The sequence below is a fragment of the Cotesia typhae genome, unplaced genomic scaffold (assembly GCF_013202065.1).
Source record: "Cotesia typhae breed Kobodo isofemale line unplaced genomic scaffold, CoteBio_Ctyphae contig_48, whole genome shotgun sequence".
Lineage (NCBI taxonomy): Eukaryota > Metazoa > Arthropoda > Insecta > Hymenoptera > Braconidae > Cotesia > Cotesia typhae.
This window is the reverse complement of record NW_027423756.1, coordinates 13,784,245-13,810,760: the sequence shown is the minus strand read 5'-3', so window position 1 is coordinate 13,810,760 and position 26,516 is coordinate 13,784,245. Positions and strand designations below refer to the sequence as shown.

Sequence of the window (26,516 nt, the reverse complement as noted above, 5' to 3'; positions counted from 1 at the left end):
TATCTTATACGATATATTGTTATAATTTACAGCATATGGGAGATAACGCGTCATAATATTAATATATATATATATATATATATATATATATATATATATATATATATATATATATATATATATCGATCGAAGAAATTTATAGAGAAAAAGAAAAAATGAAAAAAAAAAAAAAAAGGAAAAAAGGTTGATGACTACTACTTGGTATCATCAGTTGAGATGACTATTGACGTGACATGAAAATGAGTCGACAAGTCTATTTCATTCACCGAATAGGAATACAAGATGAGAAAAAATAACCTATAGTTGTTATTATTATTATATGAGGGGGTGTATTTCCGAGGACTTTAATTTACATGTAAATTGTAACATCCAAACACTCGTCACTTTAAATATTTCCTGTTTTAAAACAACCTTCTAAACTATGTGCGTGCTCATACGAGAAAAAGATTCTTATTGATGCAATGTGTCACTTTAACGAAAAGCAATAGCAGTCACAGATTTGTATAATTTATTTACAACTCCCAACTCCCTCCTTCTGTTACACTGAAAAAGATACCTTTTTATTTTATATTCATTTTTTATCGTAAATTATTAAAATATTAAAATATTTTTATGTGGTTAAAAACAACAGCAGAAATCATCCACCCATTATTTTAATGGTAATGACTCAATAAATCCCGTTCCGTATTAAATTAGTTTGACATCATGACTAATTATAATATTATGGTGTTGATAATTAGTCTATATATATATATATATATATATATATATATATATATATATATATATATATATATATATATATATATATATATATATATATTGCTTTTGGTGTAACATGGACTATTAATTAAATTATAAATGTATATATAGAAGAGAAGATAATAAATTAGATATTTATTTGATGGCTCAACTGACAAGACTAAAAAGCCAAAGTGCAACAGAAATCGAGTTAATTTAACACCAGTATATATACTTTATACCTAAAGAGAAGAGAAGCGATCCTGCTTGACCGCACTTTGTACTTGGGTGAATCGCACGCGTCAACTTAATAAACTTAGACAGAAATTACAATGTAATTATTATTAATTAATTATTAATACTGCACTACAGACTTATCAGCAACTATTATTTTAACAGTATATGACGATGACAAGAAAGCATGTTAATTAATTCACAAGTTGCTTAAATAAATATTTATTTTTTATCATATTCTTTTTAAATTTAATGTTATACGATACCTCTAATAAGTCAATTAGCATTAAAACTTTATAATCTTTAAATAAAGTTAAATCCTTTTCTGAATAATAAGATTAACACATTTATAACTTATTTTATTTTAGTCTCTAAAATTATAATAGAGAAGAAAAGGTCGAGATGAATCTTTTTTTTTCATTAGCAATCAAGAGAATGCATATTAATTACTCAGATTCTTTTAAATATGTCAATAACAGAACAGATAAAAATACTTTATTTAAACATACACCTCTCTTTTATTTTACTCATTCCCCCGTACCGGTTTCTTCCTCTTGCTACCTCTTTCTCCAGTATGTAATCAATACAGGTATTGATCGTGAACCCTTATATTTCTTTACATTCAATTGATAATCGAGATATGCCCATTCAAACCTAAAATTACTCTTTCTTTATTACTTTTTTTCTTTAACTAAAACTTTAATATAAAATAAACAATATTCAACAAAAATTTACTTTTTAAAATTTTTAAATAAATTTTAATATTCTAATATAATAATAATTAATTAATATTCTTTATGATTTTAAAATGTAAAAAAAAAATAATAACAAAAGCCTTTGGGGAAATCCTTAGATGGTCTTGATTTTTTTTTTTTTTTTTTTATGATACAGCAGATCCATCTAGTTTAAATAACGACAACATCAGTCAAAAACCGAGCAACAGCATCAGCTGACAAATTATTATATTATTCTTTTTTATTAACTCTGTAGAACATTAAGCGCCAAGTATTGAAACCGAGTGATCATAAAATAATGACAGAAACTTGTAAAATAAATATTAATAATACAAAAAAATTAAATGAATTGGAAAGTTTGGAAAATAAACAACGTATTATTGACAAAGCACCGTTTGATCATCTGAAAATAGATGATTCAAGTGTTTTGGATGATGTTCAAGGTAGAGAAATATGTGGAAAATGTTTGAAATCACGTAAATTTTTCTGTTATACTTGCTACACTCCTGTAATTGACTCCAAGTATTTTCCACGTGTTAAGGTAAATTGTAAGGTTATATTTATACATATGAATATATTATTTAAAATTTATTATTATTATTTTTTTTTTTTTATTTCCAGTTGCCGATAAAAATTGATATAATTAAACATCGTAAAGAAATAGAGGGAAAAAGTACAGCTATTCATGCTGCTATTTTAGCCCCAGAAGATGTTACTATTTATATCTATCCTGACTTTCCAATTTTTACACCTAATGATAAGGTAACTTTTATCTGTAAAAATATTTGTTATAGATTTCTTTATTTATTTGTTTATTATATTTCAGGTAGTATTAATATTTCCCGGTAAAAATGCTATTAGTATTGATGAATTATTGTCAAAAAGACTGAATAAAGAAAATGAATCTGATGATACAACAGAAGATGATTATTATCCAATAACCCGAGCAATATTTATTGATAGTACGTGGCAACAAACAAAGTCAATATACAAGGATCCAAGACTTCGTGAACTTCCTTGTGTAGTTTTCAGCTCTAGAATATCACAATTTTGGAGGCATCAAAAAAAAAGTCCTCGCTGGTATTTGGCGACTATTGAGGCAGTTCATACATTTTTAGTTGAATTGCATACAAAAACATGTGGCACTATCGAAAATTACAATAGTAAACAAGTAAATACAGATGATGAAAAATACTCTGGCCAATATGATAATTTATTGTATATTTTTAAATATATGTATCACAAAATACATACTATTTATGACCATGATCAGTTACGAGCTTATAAAAGACCATTGATATAAATAATAAAAAAAATATAAGATTTTAAGAGAGAAGAAAAAAAATATTACCGATTTATTTATTACACTTGTGAGATTATTTTTATTTTTTATTTTATACTACATAAATATATTAACATATTTATTAAATAATTTAAAATACTCATAACATTAATTATACAATAAAACCCATTCCATTATTATTATTATTATTATTATTATTATTTTTTTTTTTTCACTTTTCAAACTTTTATTTACTAACAATTATATTTTTGGAGATTACTCCATTATTATTTTTTTGCGTGATAACATCGATATTCAGACAGATCATTAATGATTTTTTAGTTACTCTGAATACAACAAGATTTAGTTTATTCAACGTGACATATAGTTATATGATTTTTTATAATATATATATATATATATATATATATATATATATATATATATATATATATATATATATATATATATATATATATATATAAATTTTTCACATAATCGAATTGTTAGTCATTATATATTGGGATGACATTTAAAATTAAAAACAATGGAAGATTAACAATAAATTAATATAACTTAGTCATCCAATAATACATTTAACTATATACCACATAATAAATAAAATTATAAAATTCATTTAGTCAACTTAAAATAATACATTAATTATCATTTGCTACTTATACAATATTTAGGTGATTAATAAATTTTTTTTTTTTTTATTTTTTTATTTTGTATAAACAATTAATAAATTGCCAAATCATCTCATAATTATAATTATTTATATAATTTTTTAGCTTAATAAAAATATAATAACAAGACTTGAGATCGGCCTGTTAATTAAGTAAATTTGATTAGTTTACGTAATAACTGATTTTTTTATGGCAAAATACAGTAAACTGTGGAATAAATCTTTGGCCTGGTCAATCAGGACTATTTTAATAAAGTGCTACTGTAATTAATTGAATTAAAAAGAAATAAAAAATTATTAAAATATGTTGAAAATGTCATAAGTCTATTTGTTTTGTTTATTTTTATTATTATTATTATTATTATTATTATTATTATTTTAATGTTAAAGAAACATGTAAATAAAAGTAATGATTTAGTTTAAAAATATTTTTTCATCGCACCATCAATCATCATTTAATATTGCAATGACCTACATTTGTACCTGATTCGATTATTATATCTTTAAAAAAATAATTATAGTATTATATTTTTAAAAATATAAAAAATTGATGAAACTTATTAATAAAGTATTGGAATGATTGCACATAAATGCTTCTCAAAGTTTTATCGTTTTTTACTGAAATTGTGGTAATATAAAATAAAAAAGAAACAAAAAAAAAATAAATAAATAAATAACCTTAAGAAGCATTGAGAAGTCCTCTATTTTCGAGAGAATCTCGTAACGCCGTAAATAATTGCAACTGTTGTTCTGGTTTCAAATTGTAAACAAGCTGCAATAGTTTTTGTGGCGACGCAGTGTGAATGAATGAAGAAATATAGACATTGACAAAAGTTGCCATCAGGTACTGACAGTCAAAACGATCCATTATACCACCATGACCGGGAATTACATCACCAAAGTCCTGAAGAATTTAATTATATTTTAATGTATATTTTTCATAAATTATTTATAATATTAAATGAATTAATTACCTTAATTTTGAATGCACGTTTAAATCCACTGGCAAAGAAACCTCCAAATGGTCCTATAACTGAACTAAATACTGACATTGAGAGAGAATGTAGCATAAAGGGGTACAGAGTTACACTAGGCTTGAGATTAACCTGTAATTTAATTAATTAAATAACATTTTAATAATATTTTTTATATTTAAATATAAATATAAAGACGTACCATTCTAGTGAAAGCTTGTAAGCTCTGCGGAAGTACGTATTCTTGTGGTTTAAAGAGAGTTGAAACTTCACAGTCCATTGTCATTCGTCCTAAAGATTCACTATATTCAATAGGACACACAAAGTATCGATATTGGCACATTACGTATGACATCTGAAATTATAAATAGTTATTTTATTTTAATTAAATATTGATTTATACATAAAACACTACAACTATAACTAATCAATAATCCATTACCATTAATCCCAGTATTACTGTTGAAATACCACCGCCTATAAAACCCTCCCATGTTTTTTTAGGTGATAATTTTATTAAGGGAGTACGACCAAAAAAGAATCCAAATACATATGCCATTACATCATTTATTACAATCATACTTACGGGAACGATAAACCTAAAATAAAAAACAAAAGATAAATAAATAATTATACTTGTAAAAATTAATATAACAATAATTATTCTTACCAAATTAAACCTTCAAATATGTTTTGAATAATTAAATAACTTTGAGTTACAACGATAAGAAGAGCAACGTGTGTCCAAGCAAATAATGAAAATTGTTTCATGTAATATTTTTTGACAAGTGATAAAACAAACCAAACAAAACCAACGATGTATAAACAAAATGATATAAAACGATGATAAGTTACTAAAACTCTTAAATAATCCTAAAAAATATAATTTATTATTATTATTAATATAATAATAATTGAATATAATATGATTGAACTATCAACTATCAGAAGCCATATCCTCACACTTAATATTGTGTAATACAAAAGTTTATATATATATATATATATATATATATATATATATATATATATATATATATATATATATATATATATATATATATATATATATTGATTTTGTGTCAAGATTTCAATACACTAAACATATATTTATATAAAGTATATATGTAAATTACACAAATTCAATTGTCTGCTTAGTAGCTATTTAAAACATTATTTTTATATATTTATTTCAATAAACTTACTGTTCTATTTATCACAACTGCAAAGTAATCCATCAAATTTTCACCATAAAAAAAGTAATTTGATGTTATCAAAAAATACCATGATAATGATCTAAACCAAGGTAAACCATGAATTCTGTATACAGCGTAACCAATATTTATTATTTCGGCAAAACATTTCACTTGGACAACTAAAGTCTAAAAATTAAAAATATATATATTTTGGAGTAAATATTTTTACATAATGCAATACTTACTGTGACCATCAGAGCTAATGGTCCACCATAAATAATTAAACAGAAACCAGCAATCATTACCCATGTGAAAATACCCTGATTACCCAATTTTTCCAGCTAAAAATAATCAATAATAATAATGTTATCATTATCAATGAAAAATTTTATTGGTACAATTAAATAAATAAATTTAAATTAAAAAAAACTATTACCGGTCGGGTAAGCCAGAAACAACAGATTCGAGGATACCTGGGGTATGATCAGTACCCTGTGGAAGGGTTTTCGCCAATTCATCAACTTCCAGTTTTGCGTCATCTTCCGACTCAATATCTTCTCTCTAGATATTACAAGTAACAATTAAAAAGAAAAGAAAAAAAAAAATAAAGAAAGAAAGGAATGTACTTGTTAGTCTTTATTTTATTTTTATTAAAGTTAAATGTTCTAATTGTTTCTTGTTTATTAATAATAACAATAATGAAAGTAAAATAATAATAATAATAATAATAATAATAATAATAATAATAATAATAATAATAATAATAATAATAATAATGTAAAGAGTTATGAGAGACGAAATTAGTTGTAAACAACAAAACGTCAATAATTCTTGCCTGATCTTCACTGGGATCTCGTACAACGCCCGCTGATGATTCTCCAACCGTTCTCTGTCGTAACTCAGACATTTTATCAGGTGTAGTATTATTAAAATAAAATGATAATTATTTTAATAAATAATGTTTAATAATATATTAGCACTGTGATCACTTTAACGTATAAATAGAATGAATATTTACATTTTTAAATAATTAACCCAACAGGGCAGACATGATGGACGTTTATGAAAATCGCGACTGACTGGCGTAAAACCAAGTTATTGTACATTTACTAACATTTACACTCGAACTGTACACACGCTACACAGAAACACAGCAGCAAGTAGACAAAAGTAGATAGACAAGTTACAAGCACTCACACACTGATACATTAACGCCATCTGACATACAACACACAGCTGTTTTATCATTCATTTCGGCTTTCCTCGACACAATTCGGTGGATTTCGAAAAATCAATTTTATTATTTTACTCCCACTATTATATTTGATTCTCCTATTTTATTACAGGTGTATATATTTATTATTATTAAACCCTCACCATAATCTTACTTGTTTAGAAAAAAATTTATTAATATCGTATGATATTTTTAGTATTTTTTATAATTAAAATGATAGTTATATATGTATAAATGATGTACATTACAAATTAATAGACAATAGTTAATTATCAGTAAAATGTTGCAATATAATATAGCCTGCAGCATAAATGTCATTAATGATATTGTATTTTTATCTACAAACTATCACGTGATAAAATATATCTATTAATTAATTAATATTATTATAAGTATATAATATTGGAATGCGACGAGAATCATATCATTTAATATGGTAAATTTTATTGAATAACATCACAGATATAATAATTATGTACACAATCGTTTAATCGTTTAATGGAGAGACAATACAGTTTTTTAATATATTTTTATATAACTGATATATCTAAATCTCTTTCTCTCCTTTAATTACCAATGTAGTAATAATAGTAATAATAATAATAATAATAATAATAATAATAATAATAATAATAATAATAATAATAATAATAATAATTATTATTATTATTATTATAATTATAATTATAATTATAAACTTAGTACTAAGTATCAAGTCAAAGTATACTCCAAAGATTGGAGAATGCTAATACAAAATTTTAGTATCTTTGGAAGCAAATAGGTTTATTTTATGCACCAACAGACTTATCTTTCATCTTGTTGCTGTTATTATTATTATTATTATTATTATTATTATTATTATTATTGTTATTATTGTTATAATTATTTGTTTATCTCCCGGTCAAAATAACGTATAAATATTTTTATTTTTATCATTATAATTATTATTGTTGTTATAATAATTAAAATAATTTTTTGTTGTTGTATCATAGTCCAGATGATTATTTTTATACATAATGTATATGGACGCACCATAATTGTTGTGTAAAATTATTATGTATAAGATATATAATTGTATGACGATTACACGTGACGATTACAATTTAAGCAAATATATTTATATCTGGACTACAGATTATCCTCGGACGATGACAATTTGTCGAATACGTATAATTTGAGTTGAGCATCGTGTCTCTGGGCAGCCGAAGGAATCTCTGGTTTAACTGTTTCTGAGGCGCAAGAGGGATCTAAAGTTCTTGGTAATAGACTACGATTCAACTCTGGCAATGAGGCAGTGGGATCTTTTAAAGGTAATGTCACTTCTCTAAGTGAATCTGTTGGTGAAGGAGGAAGCACCACTTTTTCTGGAGCATTTTGAATAAATATCACTCTGAAATATTAATTATCATTTTTATAATTTATATTTAATTATTAATAATAATTATAATAATAACAATACCTGTTGAATGCTCGCCATCTTCTACATAATTCAATGTAAGCTTTACACTGAATGTACATAAATACAAGACCACCAGTAGAACCAATTACAACGACTATTAATTTTGTCCAAAATGGCCAATCGACGAATCCTTTACGCGCTTCTTCAACGCTTCGTTCAACCAAAACATAAAGAGACCAAGCTACACACAGAGCAGCTACTGCATGAAATGCAACAGCACACCATAATTTTCGTATTTCTGGTGCTGACATTTCCAATTTTTCCCACTTAAATTTTTATAATATATACATTAATTAATTAATAATGTTATTATTATTATTATTATTATTATTATTATTATTATTATTATTATTATTATTATTATTATTACCAGGGAATAAGTAAATTTACCTCTGAAAATGGTTTTGTTTTTGCGTGCATAATGAATGAAAATTTACATAATTCACATGCACGTGTGTCTGATGCTTTGATCCACTGTTGAAGACACGCCTGATGTACATAACGTAGACTACCACTGCAATAACACGGCGCTAAAAGAGGAGCTCCAATATCACCTTCGCAGTGGCATATCCTTAAATTATAATTTATTCAATTTATACTTATACAATAATAATAATAATAATAATAATAATGATTATAATATTAACAAATTTACTTACCGACAAATGTCATGGTTACTTGAGGACAGTGTGCTTACAGAGGAATGACAATGATTTGGTATTACAGTGACAACTGTCGCGTATGTTGGTTCCTAAGCAAAAAATATTATAATTTATACATTGTTTTTCTTTTTTTTTTTTTTTTTTTTTTTATTGCTAATAAGAACAATGAAATTAATCATTAGCTATTGTCTTCATGATACTTTTTCTTTTTTTTTTTTTAATTCCTAATAAATTAATCATGACCATGACAAGTGTTGTGTATGATGAAAAAAATTTTTAAATCATTTAATCAGTCATATATTTATAATTTTCAAAGAATGATAAATATATTATTTTATTAATAATTACATATCTGTTGACCTTTATTCTTTCATAAATAATTGCTATTATATCTTGTTATTTTTCATATTAATATAATTATTTAAAAAAAAAAAAAAAAAAAAATAAATAAATAAATAAAAGTTATTTCAGTACTATTTAAATAAATATTAGTTGTAAATTTAAGTTATTTTAGTATGAGTTGGCTTGAGCCAATGTAGATCACTCAACATTTTATTTTGGGAGTCATATTAAATATTTAAACTGTAGAGTGTTGTAGGTATATAATATGCATCATCATGATCTTGAGTTTGCGGTTCGAGATAAATGTATATTTATTATAATAAACTTACTTTTGGTGACCATTCACCACCTCCTGATGGACTGGTATTATTAGAAGGATCAAGAGATTGGGGTGATTGCCAATCAGGGGGATTAACATTGATCTGGTGTACAGGCATTACTTTTGAGTCATTTAAATTCATCAAAACAATCACTGTTGATCCATTATTTTTTAATTATTATTACTATTACAGTAATATATTGTCATTTTAAAAATTGTCTTTTCACACCTCTTGATTGTTGTCATATTTAGAAGTGATACTCATAACAAACTAATGTTAAATAATAACTATGCAAATTACGTCGATGATTACAAATAACACTTGAAAAAACTGTACAGTAACACACCCCAACGGTTATTGAATTACCTGAAATTATAAAATAAACAGCTGATTGATTTCACATTTGAATATTAAACAAAAAATATTTCTTTTTTTTTTTTTTTTTTTTTTTTGTTTTGTTTATACTTTTATATTATAAATATAATTTTTCTTTTTCTTTTGATTTTGCCTACATAAAAATATACATATAATGTTATTGAAATAACCTTAAATGTATATAATTAAAAAAAAAAAAAAAAATATCTGTATATGTATAAATGTTAACTAATTAGAAGATATAAACTTACACTATCAAGAATAAATAAAATGACAATTTGGATATTCAGTCGTTTCGGCGTGAATGCAGCAACAGTCATCACTGATCATCACGATTAATGTATATTTATATTTTATTATGATATCAAAATAAAAATAATGGAAAAAAAAGATACGCGATTTATTAAAATAAAAAAATTAAAAAAAAAAAAAAAAAAAAAAAAAAAAAACAAAAAAAACAAAAAATGAAAAATACACTTTACACGCACACACGTCAATTGAAATTTATTCGAAATATAAATTCGAGATTAATAATAAAAATATAAAATGATTATACACGTATATTTAACAATGGACCAGCCCTTGGAAACAATTTTGACATTTGATCCCGTATGTCGTATGTCACTAACACGGGCAGTTGTTTCTTTGTGTATTGTTGCTGTGTGGTGAGTTATATATATACAAGTTATGCCAGTGCTGCTTCGTACTGCTAATATTTTTTCAGTACTCAATAATTTAAATATCCATCCAATCTTCCAATACTGGTTTGGGTTTATCAATATATCTTAAATATTGTCATTTATTTATTTTATCATCTATAATTATATCACACTATCTATTTATCACAAAACAATAACATCAACAATAACAATAATATCAATAACAATAACAACACAACAATCAAGTAGTTTTTTATATAAATATCGAAAATTTAATGGCTTTTAAATAATAAATATTATTATAATTATTGGGATTATCTTTAAATATTTATATGGATTTTCTGGTAGATAAAACTGTTTTTTTATTTTTTTATTACTATAATAAAGAAAGTTTTTTTTACTGCTGCACCGTCTGTTCAGTCTGCTCAGTAGTTTGTTGAGTCGTTCAATGGCTTTCACTGTTTCATTTTAAATAGTTGGCTGTTGGCTATTGGCTGTTAGCTGAGTTTTATTTTTCCGTTTTACGCAGAGTATTGCAGTCTTTTATATACATATATCTAACAACTAAACAGCCATCTGTATGTTTTAACGACAATCAAAAAGATTATATCAAAATGATAAAACAAAATAATCATTTTCAATATCTTTCATTTATATTAATCAAATATTTATTAATTGTTTGTACAAAATTATCAATAATTAATTAATTAATTAATTTATTATTTTATCATCAATTAAATTATTTTTTAAGATTTAAAGCTCATTCAGTTGTTCTATTAACTATTCTAAACTTATTTAAAAATACGAATTAATATTATATTATGGTACTAGTAACTATTGAAATATAAAAAATTATAAAATATTATTAAATTTAATAAAAAATACTGTTTCAAACAAGTAATAATAATTAACAAAATAAATATTAAAGATGAAGACGTATGCAGCCTTTTCGAGTAACCGGAGCCATACATACTGGACATTTTTTTTTCGAACTAAGAAAACTTACAATACAATTTTCACAGAATATATGACCGCATTTAGTTGACATAGCCTTTAAAGATGTATTCAATAATTCCTCAAAACATATTGGACACAATACAGCAGAAGCTGGTTCCGCAGATTTTGTCTTACATTTTTCAATTTCATTCTTCACAGCATCGTGGTCTTTGAGTTCAATGACATCAGGTACAGTTGAGGCAATGTCAGTTGAAAAACCAGTTGCAGTATCAGAAGTAGTAGCAGTCACAGTAGAACCACCAACTGATGATCCTGAATTGCTAGCACTTTGGTTTATTCTTTTCAATCTAACTGGTCTAGGTGGACGACTAAAAATAATTAGAATTAAAAAAAAAAAAAAAAAAAAAAAAAAAAAATCATAATTTATTGTTTATAAATAATAATAAATAAATTTTTGTACAAACCTTGCTGGTGATGTATCTGAGTCGTCAATTATTATTGTATTATCTAGAATCCCTATGTTATTACTGGTAGGGTTAGATTTGTTGGTTGAAGATTGTTTACGTTGTCTTGAAAATACTGGTGAATCTACTGTCAAATCTATGTAGGTATCTGGAGATGGTGTTCGGGAATTAGTGGTAGTTTGTTGAGCTCGTTTACGACGACGACCAGCTGTTAATACTGTCTTTGTTGTCGTTGTTGATGATGTTTTGTTGATTCAGACATTCTTTGTCTACTGATATTATACTTTGTTAATCTTTTAAATTGTTATACTACTAATTATCTATCTAACTATATCAAAAATAAATATTTTTAACTTTAATGACTGACAAAATACATTTTAACTGTTCTCCGATAAATTTAAATTTCAATATTTTATTACTTTAACAAACAAAATGATTGTCTTTATTCCGATAAATTTTTATCAATCTAATGTTATAGGTGTATAACTACTAAACAATTAATAACAACAGTTTGATTGTAATTAAAAAAATGATTCAGGTTTCAGTTGTATGAAAAGCAAGAATAACAATGTATATACTCTTGTGCTTAGTTAGCTTAATGTGCCATAATGTTTATTAAGGGGAAAAAATAAAATTTACATCAATCAACAGTCGGTAATGTATTTATTGTTTGTGGCACTCTAGTGTTATTCTTAATATTTTTTCCTTTTTTACCCTGTTTTAATAGTTTTGTGTACAGTTGGTACCTTTTTGCATAGTACGTGCTAATACAACATTGACCAATACCGAAGAACCGAGATGATATTTGATGCTTACATTGGTTGACATTTGTGTTGGTTGGTGTCCTGGTTCTGGTGTGTCTTGGTGTCTATTTAATAGCAAATATTATTGGTGCGTCGTTACTAAAAAAAAAAAAAAAAATAATTCCAAGGACGGAAATCTGTGGATACTGTGTGAAAATTGGCAATAATGATAATGTACTGTACTAGTGTGGTTTTCAATATAGTTGTATGTATTATTAATTATTATTATTATTATTATTATTATTATTATTATTATTATTATTATTATTAGCGCAGTAAGTCAGTAACAGACAGTAAAATAATCTCATGTTTCGTAGAACAATAGATAACAACAACAAGTCATGGCATATGTCAATGTTGCGGAATGGAAAACTGCACAAGTTTGTGAATGGTTAAAAGGTATATTTTATTAACTTTGTTACTATTTTTATATTTTGTTTAATTTATTTTGAGGGCGTGACAAATTTGACTGTATTTAAATAAATAATATATATTTCAGGTCTTGACAATTCCATACTTCCTTATGTGCACAGTTTTACAAATAATAAAGTTAATGGACAACAATTATTAAATTTGAGACCGGAAGATTTAGAACAATTAGGAGTAATTAAATTGGGGCATCAAGAAATAATAATAGAAGCTGTTGAGTACCTGAGAAATTTTCACTATGAGTTGGATCGTGAAAATTTACAATTATTGGCATTACGTCTCTCTTGTCAAGCTCACAGTTTACACAATGAATTGTGCAGACAAACAGATTCTAAACCACTTAAAACGCAAACACTGTCTGATGTTGTTGGGGTAATGAAAACAGTTAAACCTCTGGTAAGATGGCTTGATCGTTCTCCGTTTAGCGGACAATTGGATTATAATGATAAAAAAAATCAGTTATTAAAATTGTCGATTGAAATAGCAACTTGTGCTCAGAGAGATCGATTTGCTGAGAAACCAATTGAAGAAATAAGAAATTCATGTGGTGAATTGGCTAAACTTGCTGATTATATTATACAGGATATGACTGATCCGATGATTTTACAACCAGCGAGTTTAGATTTAGCAACATTAAAAAAAAGGCCTGGTGATGAATTGGGATTTTATATTTTACCATCATTTCATGGTTCTCATCAAATAGCTGAAATAAAATTTAGCTCTCCAGCCCATCAGTGTAGTAAAATGGAAGATGGTGATGAAATTGTTCAAGTTAATTATCAAACAGTAGTTGGCTGGGAAAGGAAAAATGTTATTGAATTATTTAATGAAAGTCATTCTGAAATTTTATTAACATTGAAACGCCGTCCAAGACACACTAAAGTTTATGGCCAAATTTATATTAAACCATATCGATTACCAAGTAATAAAAAAACATCTTATACTACAAGATGGCAACATAATCTTCCATCACCACGACCAGAGTTACTTACTATACCAGATTTTGCAATGCCATTACCAAAGTATGTTTAATTTTTTTTTTTTTTTTTTTAAATTAAATAATAAATTATTATTATTATTATTATTATTATTATTATTATTATTATTATTATTACATCTTTTTTTTTTTTTTCTCTCTATTTTTCAGACATGTTACACCGAAAGATCCAAGTCCAGAACCGAAAAATATTATTGATACGGTCAGTATGTCAGATACCATGGCTACAGATAGCAGTGAATCTGACAGCGAAGTTGAACCAGCATTATCGGCACGTTTATACGCGTCAAAACCTAGAAATTTAGTACAACGTCGGGCAACAATAACAGGAGCCAGTCCAACATCAAAACATGCTGTTGATATTGAATTATTTTGGAGAGAATTGAAACAAGAGCATAATACGACATTTCAGCTTCGTGATAAAGCAGCTTCCTGCGCCCACGGGCTTGATAGTGTTCCAACCTCCGGTAGTTTACGGCCACAAACATGTTTAGGCATTGAAGCTACAAAACGTAAAAAAAAATCTGATAAAGAAACAACAAACGATGATAATATTAAAAAAATACAATTACCCAAAAAATTATCATCAACTGATAGTAGTGGTTCATTGATTAAAATAAATAATAATGATACACTGAATAATCATGACATTAACAACTCTGAAACTATTGAAATTTTAAAAAATAATAGTGATAATACTGTGCCTTGGAAAACATCCAAAGAAATTAGTATTAGTTGTAGCAGTAGTGATAGTAATAATTCTAGTGTTGATAATAATAATATTAATATTATTAAAAATTTTAAAGTATTGCAGATCAATAATAATGACTTGGATAATGATAATAACAAAAATGGTGATAAATTGGATAACAGTCACAGTACTTGTACATATAATTTGACAGAATCTTATGAATCTTCACCAACACCACCATTAAACGCATCTAACAGTGATAATTTGGATAAGGAATCAAAAATTGATTCAACTAATTTTAATTGCCCTAGGTTAAATAAGACTGATCGAATAATTTCATCGGGACAAAATTTTTCGGATTTCACTTGGGAAAAAAAAAATTTTGAAAATATTAAAAATAATGAAATAATGAACTCTGTTGATAGCAATGATATCATTAATGAATTTATGGCAATAATAACTACAACTAATAATTTAGATGACAATACAATAAATTATGAAAATAATAATGAATATGTGCCTACAGAAGCTAGTAATTATGGATTATCATCCAGTGAATCGACTATTAAATTATTAGATAATAGTAGTCTAAGTCGTGAAAGTAGTCAAGATAAATCTGAATCATCCAGCAGTTATTTAGAAGAAGGTATTTACAGCAATAGCAATGATAACAGTTGTAATGAGGCTCAAATTTTAAAATTCAAATCGGAAAATGATTCTGTTTATTCTGTTAATATTGAAGCTCAACTATTGTCAAATAATTATACAGATGAGTCACCAAGTACTCAAGTGCCTTTTAAATCTTGTTCATCACCTAAAATATCACCTGAAAAGTTTATTGACAGTGAAAATTTAAATTCAGCTGTTAAATTACGACAAACTCCACCTGAACCACCACCTCGTAAATATTTTACTAAAGTTCCACCATCATTACTAATAAATGTTAATCCAAATATTATTGAAAGACGTGAAAAACCTGTCAAATCTGAAATATCTGAAAGATCTGATATTAAACGTGATAATTATGTACCTTACAATCAACACAGAGATTTTTATGATGGATACCGTAATTTTGTTGAAAAATCAACAGATTTTATCGATAATGAACAACAATGTATTACATCTGAAACAGACAGAGCCATTCATTTAAAATATAACAACACTGATAAATATCAATTATTTTCGGATAAATTTTTTAATAATTCAAGTTTATCAGATTTAAATAATGGACAAAAATCAGAATCAATAGTAACAGCTATTGATTCACCAGATGGTGGAAGATTTTCACAACAAACTCAAATAATAAATTCAAAGTCTCGTACTCTTGAAAAAGATAAAAAAGATAATGAAAAAGGTGTTGTTAATAGGGCAATGATGGTAGCAAGAAGTATTGGATTACATGGTGGATCAAAAGTTTGTTCTTCAAGTCCTAAAAGTACTAGAAAACGTAATTTATTATTAGCAAAAAGAAGAAATGTATCTGTCAGAGATATCGGAGTCGGAGATTTAGAAGGATGGCTTACTTATAGAAGTAGAGGTGCTGGTGGTGCTTGGGCTCGTTCTTGGTTTGTATTGAAAGGATCATCTTTGTATCGATTTAAAATTAAAGACAGTAATAAATCTGATTGTTTAATAGTATTACCAGGTTTTACAGCATCACAAGCATCTGAAGTTAAATCAAGAAAGTATGCATTTAAAGTTTATCATACTGGTACAGTATTTTATTTTGCAGCCGACTCTGATGATTATCTATCGCTTTGGCTAGATTCGATAAATAGAGCAACTTTAGGCGCTGATACTCACAATTGTACCAGTGGTTTGTTCAGTGAAACAGATGAGAGTGACACTGAAACTAACAGTAAAATTAAACCAAAAAATTTATCATCATCATCATCAGACAGTAGCAAGATACATTTTGGATCATTGAAAAAAATAGGTCGAAAAGATTCTAATGGTTCTAATAAAAATCAAGAAACGGGTGGTGCTAGCTTGGACAGAAAATATTTGAGATTTTTAGGTTCACGAACTTCTAATTTACCAGTACCAACAGCTCAATTTAGAAGTTACAGAAGAGTACTACCATCTTCATCATCAACGCCAAATAAAAAGCCCCAACAACAACAACAACAACAACAACAACAACAACAACAACAACAACAACAACAACAACAATCAATTCAAAATTCTTTGGATTTTCCAGTTACTGTTGCTGGTAGCAGCACATTTTATGGTTTATCTTGTTCACAAAGTCCTATAAATTCACAAAATATTCCTCATGGTAGCATTAGTAGTCAAGATATGGGTGATTATCGTCAAACATCCGAGAAATTGTATTCTATTTCAAATAGAACTAGACCAGATGATAGAGGTGTCATTACTCTCGAAGAATTTATGCTTTTGTATCAAAATGAAAATAATCCTCGTCCATCCAATAGCAATAATAATAATAATAATAATAATAATAATAATAGATCAGCATCTCCACGATCTATTTCTTCTACCCATGATTATCTTAATAATAATAATAATAATAATAATAATAATAATAATAATAATAATAATAATAATAATAATAATAATAATAATAGTAGTAGTAGTAGTGGACAAAATTACAGTTTTAGTGGTAATGGATTTGCTACCAATGGAATGATTTATGGACATCCTAAAAATGGACACGAGTCACCAGTTGCTATCAATAGACAGTATTATTACAACAATTATCCTGATAATTCAGATGAAAATTCAATACCTGAACACCAAATAGATTGTAATTATGGAGCAAGATTTTCCCATGATTTTAATACTTCGAGTGATGAATATTCTTCACGACCTTCACCGTTGCCAAGAAAATTAAATGAATTAGCTGGTGGTAGTAACAGCTCCAAAAATGCTAAAAAATTACAACATCATGAAGGAGGAATGGTTTATTATCCAAATAAATCAAATGATTTTTTATCTTGCAATTGGCAAAATAGTAACAATAATAGCAATAAATCATTTGAATCGGTTTATTCACGAGATTCAACTAATAGTAGTAGTAGCTTATTAAACAGAACCAGATCCCAAAATGTAAATAACTCAGGTACACCAGAAAATAGTGTTATTAAAAAATTCAACTCTCTCAACAGAAGTAACAATGATTCACCATCATCAACTATTTCTCAGTCAGCATCACGAATATTTTTAAGAGACAACAATTGTTATTCAGGATCAAGTGGAGATTTGAGCTGCTGTACTCCATCATCAGAAACATTTGAACGAGCGAGAAAAGAAACTTTAGTCAGTAGAAAAGTCAGTTTTAATTTAAATGATAGACGACATGATAACTATTCTTCGTCTTCTTCTTCTCCTCGCTCTGACAAATACTGGTTAACAGATTCATTCAAAAGAGTATCCACCGCTGCTAATGAAATGTCTCGATTAAAAAATGTTGCTCAATACCAACCACCTCCTATTCCCACAAGCCCATTCGAGCAAGATGGTATGAAAGCCGCATTTGAAATGCATCTTGATAAAGAACATATACAAAAATCTAGCAGCAGCAGCAGCAGCAGCAGCAGCAGCAGCAGCAGCAACAGCAACAGCAACAGCAGCAGCAGCAGATTGAAAAATTTTTTTGGGAATAAAAATTCACAAAAACCTGCAACGCTTGATATTTCCAAGGAATCACAGAAAACTTTATTAGGATCACCAAAACTTCATCGGGTATTATTTCGTGAAAAAAATACAAATCAGCGACTAGTTAGTGGTAAATCACATGGGTTAAATACTGCTAATTCTAATGGACCGAATCAGTCTCATCTTTATTATAATCAGAGTATCAGCTCTGCTAGTTCAATTATGATTAACGATTGGAGACCTGATACGCCACCAAACAATAATTACAACACAGAAGAGGTATTTTATTTATTATTATTATTATTATTATTATTATTATTATTATTATTATTATTATTATTATTATTATTATTATTAATTAAAAATTTTATTTTATTTTTAGTGTCCTTCAAATCATCCTTTGTGTCAAAAACGTCCATCCAACAGCAGTAATACCTTTAACAGAATTAGTAATTTATCATCGATACCACTGCCAACTTTGCCGTACATCCCACCGCCAACCTCACCACCACCGCCTGATGATTATCCTGGCTTGGAATATCCTCCAGTATTCGAACCAGGGACTTACACTTTGTCAGATGCATCATTACTTCGAACTCGTAACAATAAAAGTCGTCGGGGTAGTAATCAACACCCGAAAGAGTCATTTTAATTTCATAAATAAATAAATAATTCAAATAATAGCAATAATCCTATATGTTATATTCAAAGTATTATTTTTAAGTAATAATATTCATTTTATTAGACTTAATTTTTTTTTTTATTTTATTTTATTAATATATTAATTGCTTGTATGAATTTTTTAGATAGCTAAAATATCACAATTATTATTATTTTTCAAAATTGTTAAATTTCTAATATTTAAAATAATGTAAATATTTATAGAAATAATTTTATCGGTATTTTTATTTTTTTAAGTGTAAAAAGTACAATGCGATAAATTTTTTGATAAAAAAAGTGCCTATATACACAATAAATTTTCATACATATCTTTCAATAACTGACTTTAAGTATTAAAATTTTATAAATGATATATATATATATATATATATATATATATATATATATATATATATATATATATATATATATATATATATTTCCATTGTTGATAATAGGCAACGTATATAAGCAATAATAATAAAGATAATTAATAATAAAAAATGAATTTTAAATATTAATTTATATTTTAAAGAAATAAGTATAGATATAACTTTTTTTTTTTTCTTGTTTGCAGACTATGCGCAGTGAGAGTGTGTAATAATGTGTGCAGAATGATGTGGTTAGTTAACTCGTTTAACTCAGATCCTGTGTATCACTGTATATATTATATATATTTATTATATATTTAGTATAAGCAGCTGATTCTCACTGTTTGCTCATAAAAATCTCTGCTATACTTTTTTTTTTTTTAAGTAAATCCAACAATTTAAATATTATAAATAAACGGATAGTATTTATTGTGTTTTAGTAAGTCTAATATATATATATATATATATATATATATAATGACGGGAAAAAATCAGGAATCAACAGATAATAGTGATGCAACGAAAATTAAAATAATAACGGAAAAAATAAAATCATTGGAAGATAATGTAACAAAGGTAAATATTTAAATATCATTATTAGTAATATAAATGTTTATTAATAATAAATTTGTACTATAGGTGCGTAAAGAAATTAGTAATTGTTTTGAAGATTTAAAAAATTCAATAATGGCAAGAGAGAAACAGTTGCTTCGACAAATAGAGGCTATTCATAATCAGCAACTATCTATAATTCAGTCTGATTGGGAACTAGTTAACTCAATACCTGCTATTGGAGTTGATTTGATAAATGACTGCAAAGATATTAGTTTGTCGGTTATTAAACTTGGTAAAATTGAATTTCCTGATAGTAAAGACAATTTAATTGTTAAAAATATTGAACCGTACAGTATTCATGAATACGAAGATGATAAAAAAGATCATATTACTTTTGATAAATCAATACAAGTTAATGAAAACTATGATAATATTATTATTAAATTATCAGATGTTACTTTTTCAAATGTTTCCAAAACTGATAACAGTTCTGATAGTATTTTAAAATCTAAAATTAATTTAAGCTCTCAATTATCGCTTGACTTAAAAATTGATAACGATTGCTCACCGTTGTGTTCAAAAAATAATTATAACAATGATGATAATTTAGTTAACATATCGGGTGATAATAATAAAAAAACAATAAATTCAACTTTAAATATTTATTCAGAGTTACAAATAGCTTCTCATAATCATCATTCGCAGCAAACAATTGTTATCGATGATGATGATAATAGTATTGAAAATAAACAAATTACTGATGAACATCCAAAACAAATTCAGCAGTGGCTTCAACAAATATTAATTGAAAGTGAAACAGAACCCTCAATACAAGAAATTGATAATTTTACTGATGAAATTTCTAAATTTCGCTGCTCCGAATCTTTAATAGAAACTTAAATATTTTACTTAATTAAGTAATTATAATTTTTTATAGTCTCTAATTTATTTATAACATATATTTTATGTATTTATGTTCTATCGGGGCCAAAAATTAAACCAATGAAAAAGTCTGACGATACGTTACGCATTTTTTTATGTATACAAGTAAAATAGTTAACGACTATTTTACACAGCATTTTGTCGCTTTGTACTTTATATAAATGTAAACGTTTTTTATTTTTAAATTTGATAAAATTAGCTTTTTTATCGTATACAATTCCCGAGCATTTATTGTAATTTTTTTATTTTTTTTTAATTTTTTAATAAAAATCAAACAAGAACTCAAAGTTTTCAATAAATAAAGCTCTTATTGAAAATTTTTTCCGTTTTATATAGAAATGTGATAATACAGTAGTAGTACAATAAGTTGAAATACAAATTTAAATTTATTCTGGCAAGGATTTATTGTGCGAACAATCGGTTAAATTTATTTAACCTCTACTGAATAATTAAATTTTAATTCATTGAATTATAAGTAAAATGTTTTATTGTATTTCACTTTATATTAATAAGATAAATTTCTTAAATATACTCCTTTAAAGGAATTAATATTGTATAATATTAAAGATTAAATGCTTTGTCAATGCTTATTTAGTTTTTTTTTTTTTTTTTTTTTTTTTCCTCTCAAAAATAAATGAGTTATTTAATAAGATGGCTATTATATTTTAATTTATGATAATTTACTCAAAATATATATTTTTATATCTATATATGTATTTGCGATTCTAAAGTTTTCATTATATATATTTAAATTATTTTTAAAATTTATTTTCAAAGATAATTGTAAGATTGATTCCTATTGTTAATTTATATATATATATATAACTACATTGTGTCATAATATTGAGAAAAAATGATGGTTTGAATTTATAATATAATACTGGAAATATCTGATTAATCATTTACGGGAAACTTGATAGAAAATCCAATCCTCAAAAAATGAAGGAATAAAAGCACGGTCTTTTGTAAATGTCACTGGAATTGATAGTCGTGACAATTCATCTTCAAACATCGTCAGAGCTTCAGGACAAGATGCTCCATTACCCTGAAATATAAATAATATAAATAAATTAATATAATTTTAAGCTTTATTATTAAAAAATTAAAGAATTAAATTTTCATTTACATGTGTCATGTATTTTCCCGAAGATTTTAATACTTTGACTGTCTTATTTAAAATAAGTCTTATAAAATCCCATGCATCTCCATCAGGTGGACTGATTGGTAAATCAGTTAAATCCCCAAAGACGTAATCAAATTGACGACCTTTTTCTACCATATGCGTCAACGCTTCCACACAGTCGCCAATTATTATCTGAGACAGTCAAATAAAATCATAAATTATAGTTTAGCATACACATATATATATATATATATATATATATATATATATATATATATATATATATATATATATATATATATATATATATAATGTATATTTACCTCATAGTTATCGCCTTTTCTTTTGTCTAGGCAATCACCGCATACACTTCTCATATGTTGACTACAAGCTTTTATTACTACATCGTCAATCTACAATTTATTTAGTTTTATAAACTGTTAAAAACTGTTAATATTAAAAATAAAATAAATTACCTCAAGCATTATTACGTGTTTAGGTTTTTCTTTGAGCAATTCCCACAGTAAACCACCGTCACCTCCTCCCAAAATTACTATTTCTTTATCTGCGTAACATTCTTTTCCTTTTTGCATCAAAGTTTCCGTGTAAATTATATCTGCTTCAGACATGTCTAAAAACAAATAAAATAGTCAATTTTATTATTTATTCATTTTAATTATAATATTGTATTTTTGGACTTACTCTGCAGTTCATCCAATACCAATAGATTACCAAGAGATTTTGAATGGACTATTTGGACTTTTTGATACGGTGATCTCTCTTCGAATACCAGTTTATCAATATCGTATTCAAGTAGTCTTTCATCTTTAAAATTAAATTTATAATAAATATACAATTTTTATTAATCAAATAAATAAAAAAAAAAAAAAAAAATAGTTTAAAAGTTATAATAATAGTAGTAGTATAATAAAAAGGATTTATAAGTGGATGTGTAATAAAAATAAAATTCGTGCTTACAGTGAACAAAAATATAATGTAACAATTGAATAATTGTAGTAATATTATAGCATGCAGCAATTAATTACGTAATTGATTTTAAATATTTAGGAAATTGTTTATTCAAAAATATTTAATAAGTTATAATTATCCAATATTATAACATAAATTCTAAATAATTTACTCAAGCACAGCCAATATTATTAATTAATAAAAGTGTATTAATGTTATAAGCTGTACTGCTGAAAGCACTCACGTAAAGTGATATGCAGATAATAAAATATAATTAAAAAGTAGCACTAGTAGTGTATGTAACTGGCTGTAAGTGATTGATCAATAATATATATCCTTGAATAGTTATTATTATTATTATTTATTTTTTTTTTTTTTTTCTATTTGTTGCTAGAGGGAAAAGGGTAATTGATTATTGAATTAATTATCGATGATATTCGGTATTAGTTTTTTTAGATTCTATTTGACAATAATTATCATTATCAGTATTTTCCCGTAAAAATAATAATAAATAAAACTCACCGCTGGTAGGATAGTATCTCTCAAATGGGCCACCGCGTTTTATTGGGGCAAGCGTATGTGATCGCGTAGCTGTTGCCGCTGCCTGCATTGCCATCTCCAAATTTCTGGTCGACTATGATAGCCATCAAGCGAATCAACGAATAAACAGAACAAACGTACTATCTAATTAAAAAATTTTTTCTACGTCATCTACGTAGACTAAAATGATTGATTTACGAATTTTGTTAATTTATACATAATTTATACCAGTATTTTGATAATTAATATATATATACATATGATGAAACATTATTTTTTTATTTTTTAACTAATGAACCCAAGCCAAATATGAGAAGACCCCTCACATGTATATTATTATATATTTTATAAATTAACAGTCAAGCAAATGTAATTGGTGAAATGCAACATTAATAGTAATAATAAAAAAACAACAACATCAATCAACAATAATAATAATAATAATAACATAAATAATTATAGGAATACTATGTGGTGTGATAAAAATAAATTTATTAAATTAAACAAGTTGTTAATTTGGTATGTTACTGGAAATATTATCTTAGATGTGCACTAAAAAATTAATATTTAAAAAATAAAAAAAAAAAAAAAAAAAAAAAATGTAAATGTAATTTATAGAGTATATATATAAATATATAACAAAGTGCTGGGGTATCCCATTCAGCATTCCTGGCAAGCCGACTAGCCTCTAAATATCTAATTTATTGTAAAAAATAAATAAAAATATTATATGTAGTTATATATATTATAGAAAAAAAGGGAACAACCTATTTAATATTAACATTATGTGTGTGTATAATTAATAAATAAACAAAAATAACAAAATAAAAATAACAATAAATGTTATAATAAACTCGAATTTTGGATAAGTAGTTTGTTTCTACCTGATAGTGTCAAATAGAGATCATAAATGGTGCCTCGCCTTACAGGTGGTAAACGTTTGCTTCGTTGGCTATTCAAAGCCAAAGCAATGTCAGCTTCCAAGTAACGCCATTGCTACAATTATCCTCTCAGTTAAACCGTGTTTTTTTTTTCCTATTTTTTATATCTACACCCACACATTAACTCGCTACTTTCAATATTCACCCCATTTCAATATTCTAGGCTAATTTCATTTTTTTAATTTTATATTTTACAACAACTATTAAATTTAATTAAAATCATTTTAGATAAAAATAAATATCAGTACCTCAAAAGATAACAATGGTTCATCTTCATCTTGTTTGTAATACTCAACATTGACAGTAACTAATCCTTGTGGATATCCTCTAACAGTTATGAGACTGGCTCTTGGTCCGCTGTACAGAATTATAAAGCTACCATCGATAGTTACTTCGGTTAGTGGTTTTATTCCATTGAAATAATCACTCAATACATTTACAATTGTTGACTTTAGATTTGATCTTTTTTCAACATCAGCTATTACATTTGATGATACTGTAAAGTCCAAAAGAACTGTGTGTGCCACCATTGTGATTAACTGAAAACTTTTATATAATTATTAATGTAATATACAATCAATAATATTCCATAATTATTTAAATTAACGAAATTTTTTTTATAATTTATTTATTTATTTATTTATTTATTTTTTTTTTTTTCCAAAACATTTTCCAATATTAGTTTCATTCGTTATCATAAAAAATTTATAAAATAATATAAACAAGTTCTACTAACGTAATTTAAATTTGAAAAAATAACTAGCTCAAGTTACGTAATCAATAATTTCATATACATTTATTAAATCAACTACATAAATTTTAAAATATCAATTAATAAACGAATTGACATTGTTTAAAATTAACATACAAAAAAAAAAAAAAAAAAAAAAGATAAATATTTTTATATATAATTTGGAGTATTTTTTTCTAACACTCACCTTTTTCTTTTAAACTATCAAGTATAATTAAATATAAATAACAAAGTAATAACTCATCCAAAGTTATTTTGTTGTTATCGATTGTATTATTGTTAATTCCCAAAATAAATGCAAAAACAATGAAATAATAATTTAATAATAATACTAGTTGTTAATACTGCGTAACTCCAGTTACCTCAGTTTACTGATTTGGTTTAATTTAATCCAAGTGAATTAATAAAAGAGCTTTAAGCTATATAACACTCAAATGCTGCAGTTTTATTACACTTATTTTTTCATTTACTAATAACGAGCTGTATATACATAATATATACTATATAGGTTAGGGAAGCTTTTATCAACTGCCTTGCTGGATGGAGGCGCTGAAACCTGAAATTTGTATCTATTTTAACAGCTTCAAATTAAATTATAGCTCTTTACATTATTTTTTATATAATTGTAACCTTTTTAATTTTATTTCTAATTAGAGATGATTTCAATTTATATTTTATAATAAATTATTTGTCAAAGTAGACTCATTTTGTTTGACGTTGCTTTTGTTTTTAAAAATCCCGCCATGACTTCCATTGAAACAAAAGCAACCAATCATACATTGGATAAACAGATCACGGAAATAAC

General features: G+C 25.7%; 7 protein-coding genes across 12 annotated transcripts; 3 read left to right on the top strand and 4 right to left on the bottom strand.

Moving 5' to 3' along the window:
- The first annotated feature begins 1,911 nt into the window (after positions 1-1,911).
- On the top strand, positions 1,912-4,341 carry LOC141530155 (tRNA-uridine aminocarboxypropyltransferase 1). Its single transcript, XM_074247091.1, has 3 exons — positions 1,912-2,250; positions 2,331-2,471; positions 2,536-4,341. The coding sequence occupies exons 1-3, from the start codon at positions 2,008-2,010 to the stop codon at positions 3,010-3,012; spliced, it is 861 nt and encodes a 286-aa protein (XP_074103192.1). The 5' UTR covers positions 1,912-2,007; the 3' UTR covers positions 3,013-4,341.
- On the bottom strand, positions 4,011-7,175 carry Cds (CDP-diacylglycerol synthase). Its single transcript, XM_074247088.1, is given in 10 exon segments — positions 4,011-4,583; positions 4,654-4,785; positions 4,856-5,008; positions 5,096-5,252; positions 5,324-5,526; positions 5,859-6,035; positions 6,095-6,171; positions 6,174-6,190; positions 6,286-6,410; positions 6,685-7,175. Coding segments are annotated over 10 exon segments (1,338 nt in total). The 5' UTR covers positions 6,757-7,175; the 3' UTR covers positions 4,011-4,358.
- A 332-nt stretch (positions 7,176-7,507) lies between these two features.
- Positions 7,508-11,480, bottom strand: LOC141530154 (E3 ubiquitin-protein ligase MARCHF8). 2 transcript variants are annotated; one of them, XM_074247089.1, is made up of 6 exons: positions 10,493-11,480; positions 9,876-10,232; positions 9,202-9,293; positions 8,933-9,113; positions 8,543-8,808; positions 7,508-8,473 (listed from the first exon to the last, which is right to left on the bottom strand). In XM_074247089.1, exons 2-6 carry the CDS (start codon positions 10,005-10,007, stop codon positions 8,212-8,214), a joined length of 933 nt encoding a protein of 310 aa, XP_074103190.1. In that variant the 5' UTR covers positions 10,008-10,232; positions 10,493-11,480; the 3' UTR covers positions 7,508-8,211. The 2 variants fall into 2 exon arrangements, with proteins under 2 accessions (XP_074103190.1, XP_074103191.1); XM_074247090.1 differs by having other exon boundaries at positions 10,730-11,480.
- Positions 11,481-11,752: 272 nt separating this feature from the next.
- Positions 11,753-12,575, bottom strand: LOC141529858 (uncharacterized; the record flags this gene model as incomplete). The annotated part of the gene is made up of 2 exons (XM_074246575.1): positions 11,753-12,225; positions 12,322-12,575. Coding segments are annotated over 2 exons (657 nt in total), but the record flags the coding sequence as incomplete, so codon positions are not given.
- Positions 12,576-13,129: 554 nt separating this feature from the next.
- Cnk (connector enhancer of ksr) lies at positions 13,130-19,549 on the top strand. Of its 2 annotated transcripts, none has more exons than XM_074247085.1 (5): positions 13,130-13,329; positions 13,442-13,523; positions 13,624-14,575; positions 14,701-19,138; positions 19,242-19,549. In XM_074247085.1, exons 2-5 carry the CDS (start codon positions 13,466-13,468, stop codon positions 19,509-19,511), a joined length of 5,718 nt encoding a protein of 1,905 aa, XP_074103186.1. In that variant the 5' UTR covers positions 13,130-13,329; positions 13,442-13,465; the 3' UTR covers positions 19,512-19,549. The 2 variants fall into 2 exon arrangements, with proteins under 2 accessions (XP_074103186.1, XP_074103187.1); XM_074247086.1 differs by having other exon boundaries at positions 13,396-13,523.
- A 460-nt stretch (positions 19,550-20,009) lies between these two features.
- LOC141530200 (uncharacterized) lies at positions 20,010-22,022 on the top strand. The gene is made up of 2 exons (XM_074247186.1): positions 20,010-20,466; positions 20,530-22,022. Exons 1-2 carry the CDS (start codon positions 20,368-20,370, stop codon positions 21,343-21,345), a joined length of 915 nt encoding a protein of 304 aa, XP_074103287.1. The 5' UTR covers positions 20,010-20,367; the 3' UTR covers positions 21,346-22,022.
- Positions 22,023-22,079: 57 nt separating this feature from the next.
- On the bottom strand, positions 22,080-26,190 carry Sms (spermine synthase). 4 transcript variants are annotated; one of them, XM_074247184.1, is made up of 8 exons: positions 25,899-26,190; positions 25,209-25,506; positions 24,904-25,015; positions 23,213-23,335; positions 22,987-23,141; positions 22,834-22,923; positions 22,514-22,702; positions 22,080-22,432 (listed from the first exon to the last, which is right to left on the bottom strand). In XM_074247184.1, exons 2-8 carry the CDS (start codon positions 25,488-25,490, stop codon positions 22,286-22,288), a joined length of 1,098 nt encoding a protein of 365 aa, XP_074103285.1. In that variant the 5' UTR covers positions 25,491-25,506; positions 25,899-26,190; the 3' UTR covers positions 22,080-22,285. The 4 variants fall into 4 exon arrangements, with proteins under 4 accessions (XP_074103285.1, XP_074103283.1, XP_074103284.1 ...); XM_074247182.1 differs by lacking the exon at positions 24,904-25,015 and adding an exon at positions 24,002-24,113 and having other exon boundaries at positions 25,899-26,189; XM_074247183.1 differs by lacking the exon at positions 24,904-25,015 and adding an exon at positions 24,002-24,113 and having other exon boundaries at positions 25,209-25,499; positions 25,899-26,186.
- Positions 26,191-26,516: the final 326 nt, after the last annotated feature.

Excerpts from the sequence above, each read along its gene's own strand:
- LOC141530155 (XM_074247091.1), top strand. The coding sequence starts at position 2,008 with ATGACAGAAACTTGTAAAATAAATATTAATAATACAAAAAAATTAAAT. Across the intron at positions 2,251-2,330 it reads AGTATTTTCCACGTGTTAAG|TTGCCGATAAAAATTGATAT; the intron begins GTAAATTGTAAG and ends TTTTATTTCCAG. Across the intron at positions 2,472-2,535 it reads TTTTTACACCTAATGATAAG|GTAGTATTAATATTTCCCGG; the intron begins GTAACTTTTATC and ends ATTATATTTCAG.
- LOC141530154 (XM_074247089.1), bottom strand. The coding sequence starts at position 10,007 with ATGAATTTAAATGACTCAAAAGTAATGCCTGTACACCAGATCAATGTT. Across the intron at positions 9,294-9,875 it reads GTGGTGAATGGTCACCAAAA|GAACCAACATACGCGACAGT; the intron begins GTAAGTTTATTA and ends TTTTTTGCTTAG. Across the intron at positions 8,809-8,932 it reads AAACAAAACCATTTTCAGAG|TGGGAAAAATTGGAAATGTC; the intron begins GTAAATTTACTT and ends TAAAAATTTAAG.
- Cnk (XM_074247085.1), top strand. The coding sequence starts at position 13,466 with ATGGCATATGTCAATGTTGCGGAATGGAAAACTGCACAAGTTTGTGAA. Across the intron at positions 14,576-14,700 it reads TTTGCAATGCCATTACCAAA|ACATGTTACACCGAAAGATC; the intron begins GTATGTTTAATT and ends TCTATTTTTCAG. Across the intron at positions 19,139-19,241 it reads ATAATTACAACACAGAAGAG|TGTCCTTCAAATCATCCTTT; the intron begins GTATTTTATTTA and ends TTTTATTTTTAG.
- LOC141530200 (XM_074247186.1), top strand. The coding sequence starts at position 20,368 with ATGACGGGAAAAAATCAGGAATCAACAGATAATAGTGATGCAACGAAA. Across the intron at positions 20,467-20,529 it reads TGGAAGATAATGTAACAAAG|GTGCGTAAAGAAATTAGTAA; the intron begins GTAAATATTTAA and ends TTTGTACTATAG.
- Sms (XM_074247184.1), bottom strand. The coding sequence starts at position 25,490 with ATGGTGGCACACACAGTTCTTTTGGACTTTACAGTATCATCAAATGTA. Across the intron at positions 25,016-25,208 it reads AACCATTGTTATCTTTTGAG|CAATGGCGTTACTTGGAAGC; the intron begins GTACTGATATTT and ends GGATAATTGTAG. Across the intron at positions 22,924-22,986 it reads AACACGTAATAATGCTTGAG|ATTGACGATGTAGTAATAAA; the intron begins GTAATTTATTTT and ends AATAAATTGTAG.